The sequence below is a fragment of the Rhea americana genome, unplaced genomic scaffold (genome assembly GCF_003343005.1).
Source record: "Rhea americana isolate MKP2758 unplaced genomic scaffold, rheAme1 scaffold_515, whole genome shotgun sequence".
NCBI lineage: Eukaryota > Metazoa > Chordata > Aves > Rheiformes > Rheidae > Rhea > Rhea americana.
Genome location: NW_028186663.1, coordinates 61,831 through 68,522, shown reverse-complemented (window position 1 = coordinate 68,522; position 6,692 = coordinate 61,831). Strand labels below are relative to the sequence as shown.

Below are 6,692 nucleotides of genomic sequence, written 5' to 3'. Positions count from 1 at the left end.
CCCCGTGACAGCCGCCTCCTGCCCCGTCCCGCAGCCCCCGGCCTCGTGCAGGACCTGATCCGGCTCCTGGGCGAGAGCCGGCGCCTGACGCGGGCCGCGCTCCACCTGCTCCTGGTGCCTCAGCTCCAGGAGCTGAGCCTGCGCTCCTGCTCCGGCCTCGCCAGCAACGCCATCGGGCAGCTCGTCGCCGAGCGCTGCAAGGTGAGCGGGGCTGCGGGACCCCTCCACRCGCGCGCGCCTTCCGCGGGGGGCTGCGTCTCCTCCTGGCTTGCGGGGCTGGGAGCAGGTGCTCCTGCGTTGCCCCCTGCTGTCAGGGTCTGGGGGGTTAGCGTGGGGCGAAGGGGGTCTCTCGGGGCTCTCCCTGCTCTTTCTTTAGCTGCTGCCTGGCTCTGCGAGCCCCAGATCGCCCTGAGCCCGTGCCGCGGGGCSAACGCTGCCTGGCTCGGGCTGGGCGCAGGACCACGCAGTGCTGGGGGAGCAGGGTGGCTCCCAGCCCGCGTGAACCTGGCTGGGGACRGCTGCCCGGGCTTCTCCCAGCCCGCTGTGCTGCGGGGCTGGGAGGACGCCCAGGCGCTGCGTGCGGCCGAGGGAAGAGAGGGGCCAACGGGGTGCCCGCTGCTCCGGGCCCTGGCCCCGCTCAGGCGGCTCTCTGGGGTTGTGGGCAGAGCCTGAGCTCTCTGGACCTGCACGGCTGCAGCCGGCTCTCGGCGGACGTGCTGGTGGACCTGCTGGAGGGACTGCCGCTGCTGTGCAAGCTGGGGCTGGCCAAGACGCAGGCCAACGTGCAGGTGCTCTCGGCCGTGGGCTCCTGCTGCAGGCGCCTGCAGGAGCTGGATGTGTCCCACTGCAAGAAGGTGTCTCCGCGTGCCCTGCTGCACCTGGCCTACGACCCGCTCGCAGGCGCCCTGTGCTGCCCGGCGCTCCGCGTCCTCCTGGCCCACGGCCTCGAGGCCCCGGCGGGCGGTGACGTGGCCGCGGCCCTGGCCTTCCTGCTGCTGGCCCTGCCTCACCTGGAGTTCCTGGCCCACGGCGCTGTCCCGGACGCCCTGTGCCTCATCCATACGCAGCAGCTCGATGGCGTGGGGAATGCYGCCCCGGGCTTCCCCTCGCTGCGGGAGCTGGCGCAGCGGCGGGGGGCGGCAGCGGACAGGCCCTGGCTCACGCTGCCCTTGCGGCGCGTGGAGGAGGTGACCGAGCCCTTCCTCGCCACGCTCTGCGCCGTGTGCCCGGACGCCGAGGACGTCGGCGTGTGGCTGGGTGACGGCCCCGCCGCCGGCTGGGACGGGCTGTGCTGGAGCCGCCTGGCCCACCTCACCCTCACCTGCACGGGGCGGCGGGGCTGGCCGCTGGCGCGGGTGCTGCCGCTGGCGCGGAGCCTGGGGCCACAGCTGAACACCCTCGCCCTCCACGGCTTCTGCTGCGAGGACGAGCTCTCCCTCGGCGCCCTGCTCAGCAGCTGCCCCCACCTGCGGGCCTTCAGCACCGACCTGCACCCGCCGCCCAGGCCGCCAGCTGCCGGCCCCGACGGAGACCCTCCTGTCGAGCCGCTCCACTGGGACACCGACCTGCTCCCCAGCGCCTTCCCCCAGCTCCGGCGCTTCTCCCTGGCCCTGGCCGGTGCCTCCAGCCCCTTCCCGGCCCAGCACAGCCTGGTGCTGCGGGCCACGCTGGCCTCGCTGCTGTGCCGCTCCCCGCAGCTGCAGACCCTGAGCCTCCTCTGCGTCCCYTTCTCCCTGGACACTGTGTTCGAGGCGGTGCTGATGGCACCCGGGCCGCCCCTGCTCGAGCTGCAGGAGCTCTCCCTGGCCGAGAGCCAGGTGTCCAGCCGGACTGTGTGGCTGCTGCTGGCTGCAGACAGCTGCCTGCGCTCCCTGGACCTATCCCACTGCCGGGACATCCACCGGCGGGACTACGACCGCTTCCTGCAGGCTGTGCAGAAGCAGCAGCTGGATCTGGACATCACCTGGGAATAGCTGTGCGTCCCAGTACTGCCTCAGAGCTCGGGCTGGTCTCACGGAGCRATTTAATAAAGCATTTTGCACCATGGGCGGCTTCGCGTGCCTGAGGAAGGTGCGGCCGGACGAACCTCTGTGCTGGCCGGGGCCGCCGGCAGTCTGCCTTCCCTGCTGGGCGCAGCGGTGCGGGGTTGGCGCGAGGGGTGGCCGGGCTGGAGGGAGCCGCGCGTTATGCTGGAAACGGTCTGACAGCCCGAGGAGGAGGAATTCTGCAGCCCGCGTCTGGCGGGGAGGTTGAGGCGGCCGTCTGGGACGTGCTGCGGCTGGAGGTGATCCTGGAGGCGGCTCGTCTGGCACGTGGGTCCGCAGGGTGCTGAGGGGGACGCGCGGGGGCCGGGGGAGCCCCATCCCTGCTGCGCTTTGAGGCGCTGGCACTGCTAGGGCTGGCTCCATGCCCACCGGTGCCGGCTGGCCCGCGCCCACCTCCCCCTTGGCCTGGCTCCGGGACGGCGAGACGTCCCGTGCGCCAGGGGCTCCGTGGGGCAGCGGCGCGGCAGGGAGCCCCCCGCGGCACAGCGCTGCCAGCCGGGCCGCGTCCCCGCGCCGAGCCCCCGGCCGGATCAGCACCCCTGGCCCGCGGCGAGGCCCGTGAGCCGCTCCGACTCTTCCCAGAGCTTGCGAGCGAGGGCGGCGTCGCGGGCGGCCGCGGAGGGCAGCGCCAGCCTGCAGTCGCTGCCGAAATACTTGCCCGTGATGCCGGCGGCCTCCTCCGAGACGGCGCAGTAAATGGTGCTGGCGGCCCCCTCCTCCGCGGACTGCGGGGCGAAAGGCGGGTGAGGAGGGGCGGCCGCGGCGCGGGCGGGCGCCAGCCGCGCCGGCGGGGCCCCGCTCACCTTCATGAAGGGCCCGGCGAGGGCGAAGAGCGCGCGGACCAGCCAGTTGAAGTGGCGCATGATGCCCGTCCTCACCACGCCGGGGTTCAGGGCGTTGGCGGTCACCCCTGCGGCGCGCGGCCGTCAGCGCCCGCCGGCGGAGGGGCCGCGCCGCGCCGCAGCCCCGGCTCCTCTCTCCCGTCCGCCGGCGCCCTCGGTGCGGAAACGGCAGCCGCTGCCTGGGGGGAGCAGCCCCGGGCCCTGCGCTGGCGCGGGGCGCTGCGGCCGCCCCGACGGGACGCGCTGGCGGGGACGCTGCCGTCCCAGACCGGGGCTTGCCCGCGCCAGCCCTGCGCCCGCCCTCACCGGTCCCGGGGACGTGCGGGGGAGTTTCTGCAGGGGGCAGCGCCGTGGGGCTGAGCCCCCTCGGCGCCCCGCGCGCAGCCGCTGAGTCGTGGCACAGAGGGACGGGCCAGCGGCTCAGGGCTGCAGCCCTCTCTGGGCGCCCGATGGCATGGCACAGCGTGGCACGGCACAGCACACGCAGCGTGGCACAGCATGGCACGGCCCTGCGTGGCGCAGGACAGCACGGCATGGCATSGCATGGCACAGCATTGCGTGGCACTGCACGGCGTGGCACGGCCCTGCGTGGCACAGGATGGCACAGCGCAGCGTGGCACAGCACTGCGCGGCGTGGCGTGGCACAGCGTGGCGCAGGACGGCACAGCGCAGCGTGGCACAGCACAGCGTGACACGGCACAGCGTGGCGCAGGATGGGACAGCATGGCGTGGCACAGTGCCGCATGGCACTGCGTGGTGCAGGACAGCACGGCACAGCGTGGCACGGCCCTGCGTGGCGCAGGACGGCACASTGCGGCGTGGCACAGCGCAGCATGGCACGGCACAGCGCGGCGTGGCACGGCACGGCCCTGCGTGGCACAGGATGGTACAGCACGGTGTGGCATGGCACAGCGCAGTGTGGCGTGGCACAGTGTGGCACGGCCCTGCGTGGCACAGGATGGCACAGCACAGCATGGCACGGCACAGCACAGCATGGCCCGGCACGGCCCTGCGTGGCCCGGCACGGCCCTGCGTGGCCCGGCACCCACCGGTGCCCTGCAGGCGCCGCGCCAGCTCGGCGGTGAAGAGGACGTTCATGAGCTTGGTGCTGTTGTAGGCCTGGTCGAAGCTCTCGGGGCGCTCCTGGCCCGTGAGGTGCCGCAGGTTGGCGGTGCCGGCGCTGTGCCGGAAGGACGCGACGTTGACGATGCGGGCGGGCGCCGAGGCCTTGAGCAGGTCTGCGCGGAGCGGGCGGTGAGCGGGCGCCGGGGCGGGCGCCGGCCCGGCCCCCCGGCAGCCTCCTCACCCAGCAGCAGGTTGGTGAGCAGGAACGGCCCCAGGTAGTTGGTGGCGAAGGTCTGCTCCAGCCCCTCCGGCGTGACGGCGAAGGGCAGCCCTGGCGGCGGAGGCGTGCGGGCCGGCAGTGCCGCGGCGGGGCGCCGCACCAGCACGGAGGCCCCCGGCCCGGCGCCTACCGGTGAGGCCGGCGTTGTTCACCAGCACGTCCAGCCGCGCCTCCTCGCGCAGCACCCGCCCGGCGAAGGCGCGCACGGACGCCAGCGAGCCCGTGTCCAGCAGCCGCAGCAGCACCGCCGGGTTCCCCGTGGCCGCCCGGATCTCCGCCGCCGCCGCCTCRCCCCTCTCCCTGCTCCGGCACGCCAGGATGGTGCGGGCGTTCCTGCGGGCCAGCTCCAGCGCCACGCACTTGCCGATCCCTGCGGCATGCGCAGCGTGGCACCGGCCGGCCCCGTGGCCTGGGGGGCCCGGGGGCCRGACCGCCGCCCCAGGGAGCCCTGGCGAAAGGGGAGCCAGGTGCCAGGGCCAGCCTGGCGCCGGCACCGCGGCTGCCGGCGCTCTTGGCCGCCGCAAAAAGCCGCTAGAAGTGCCCCAAGTCGCCATCCAGCTGCTGCCTGCGTGTCCGGGCGCTGGGTGGTGGCGGGATGCTGGGCCAGGGTGCTGTGCAGAGCAGCGCTACGGCACGGCACGGCACGGCACGGCACGGCACGGCACGGCATGGCACGGCACGGCACGGCGTGGCACGGCACGGCGCAGCGCCGTGCAGCATGGTGCAGCACGCGCTCTCTCCTCCTGGGGAGCTCGGGAGCGGAGGGTCTGCGGGGGGCTCATGCGCCCGTAACAGACGGAAGAGCCGGGACGTGCGGCGGGGGCACCGGGGGGGCCGCGGCGCGGGGCGCAGCGGGGCTGGGGCGGCGCGGCCGCGGTGGCCTTGGCCGTCGGTCATTAACCCGGCCGGGGCAGAGTCCAGCCGCGGGGCCGGCGCTGGGGGCTGGGGCAGCGCGGGAAGCCGCGGGCAGGGGGCTGCCGCGAGCCTGGCGAGCCCGGGGGCGCACCGTGCCCGCCCCGGGGTCACGCATGCCGGGGGGGCAGCGAGCCGCCGCCTCCCGCGGCTCCGGCTGCGAAACGAAGGCGGCCGAGCCCTGCGGCCGCGTGGGACCTGGAAGCCCGGCAGCCCTGCGCCCWCGTCCTGCCACTCTGCAGCCCCACAGCCGTGTCCTGCGCCCCACACCCGCGGCCCCCCGCGCACCGCTGTTGGCTCCGGTGACGATCACCGTCTTGCCGGTCAGGTCGGTGGGACACCTGCGAGGGAGCCAAGTGCCGCTGCGCCGTGTAGCCCAGAGCAGCAGCAGCAGCAGCAGCGTGAGCACGAACCAGCACGGGTGGCTGCAGGCGCTCGGCAGCTCCATGGTCCCCGGCCGTGCACCGAGGTCCGGCTGSTGCAGGGGGATGAGGACCCCGGCCCCGGCACGGCGCGGTCCCTCCTGCTCCCGAGCCGCGGGCTGCCGGCACCTCCGGGTGGGAGCTGCTCCTGGCGGTGGGGGCGGAACAGCGATAGCGGCAGGAAAGCGTTTTGCCGGGCTCGTTCGCAGGGAGGGGCAAAGCGGGCAGGAGGCCAGGCCGAGTCAGCACCTCGCTCACCCACGCGATTCCCACCCGGCGGCTGCGCAGCCCTGAGGGTCCCGTCCCGCCCCACGGGGACTGGGATCACTCGTGGCACCCAGTGGGGCCCGGAGCTGGGAGCCCCGGGTGCCGCGCGGCAGCCGGGGCACGTGGTGGGACACGGAGCGGGCGGCAGCGCCGCGAAGCCGGCGTGGTGCATCCCTGCTGGGCGCGCTCCGGCCAGCCTCTCCAGCGCTTCCCCCCCGAACGGGCCCAGCTTCCCCGCGAGCTCACGCAGCCTTCGGGCACCCRCAGCGGCCGGGGCGCCGGTGACCCCAGGCCGCTCCCATCGCCAAGGCCGCCAGTCCCCACTGCGCCGGCCGCGAAAGCCTCTGGCTTTTCCCTGGTGCCGGTTTCCCTCCCGGGCTGAGCGATCCCGCCGGCTCAGCCGTCCCTTAGTGCAGACCTAGACCKGCCTGCGGCCGGGGGAAGCAGGCACGGAGGGGGCTGGCCAGGCTGCGCCCCCCCCGAGCCCCCCAACGCGGGGGCCAGGGGCAGCGGCCAGCGAAGCGGAGGCTGCAGTTTGCCAGGGCTGGGCTTGCCCAAGGAGCCGGGGCTCGGGAGCGGGGGGCCCGGGCTGCAGCCCCCGCCCCCGGGGCTGCAGGCAGCCGTGGGTGAAAGGCCTCTGCCAAGCTTGTTCCTTAGGGCAAAACCGGGGTGCGGGCACAGCCACGGCACGGCTCGAGCCTGCAAGCAGCCRGCGCAGAGCTCAGCCCCGGCCATAGCAATAATATGTCAGATCAGGATGTTTAACCAGGCACAAACTGCGGCAAAATACTGATTGCAGCTGTGCAGACCCTTCCTCGTGCCTGGGGAACAGCACATCAGCCTGACGAATTGCTCCCAG

General features: G+C 74.5%; 2 protein-coding genes across 2 annotated transcripts in view; one reads left to right on the top strand and one right to left on the bottom strand.

Moving 5' to 3' along the window:
• LOC146588406 (uncharacterized) overlaps window positions 1-2,044 on the top strand; it is a 16,331-nt gene extending 14,287 nt beyond the window's left edge. Inside the window, exons 3-4 of the mRNA XM_085318052.1 lie at window positions 35-201; window positions 666-2,044. Coding sequence (XP_085174178.1) covers window positions 35-201; window positions 666-1,973 — 1,475 coding nt within the window. The 3' untranslated portion in view covers window positions 1,974-2,044. The remainder of the gene's footprint in view (window positions 1-34; window positions 202-665) is intronic.
• Window positions 2,045-2,567: 523 nt separating this feature from the next.
• On the bottom strand, window positions 2,568-5,677 carry LOC146588405 (retinol dehydrogenase 12-like). The gene is made up of 6 exons (XM_085318061.1): window positions 5,433-5,677; window positions 4,363-4,602; window positions 4,194-4,283; window positions 3,937-4,125; window positions 2,849-2,955; window positions 2,568-2,770 (listed from the first exon to the last, which is right to left on the bottom strand). The coding sequence occupies exons 1-6, from the start codon at window positions 5,590-5,592 to the stop codon at window positions 2,576-2,578; spliced, it is 981 nt and encodes a 326-aa protein (XP_085174187.1). The 5' UTR covers window positions 5,593-5,677; the 3' UTR covers window positions 2,568-2,575.
• Window positions 5,678-6,692: the final 1,015 nt, after the last annotated feature.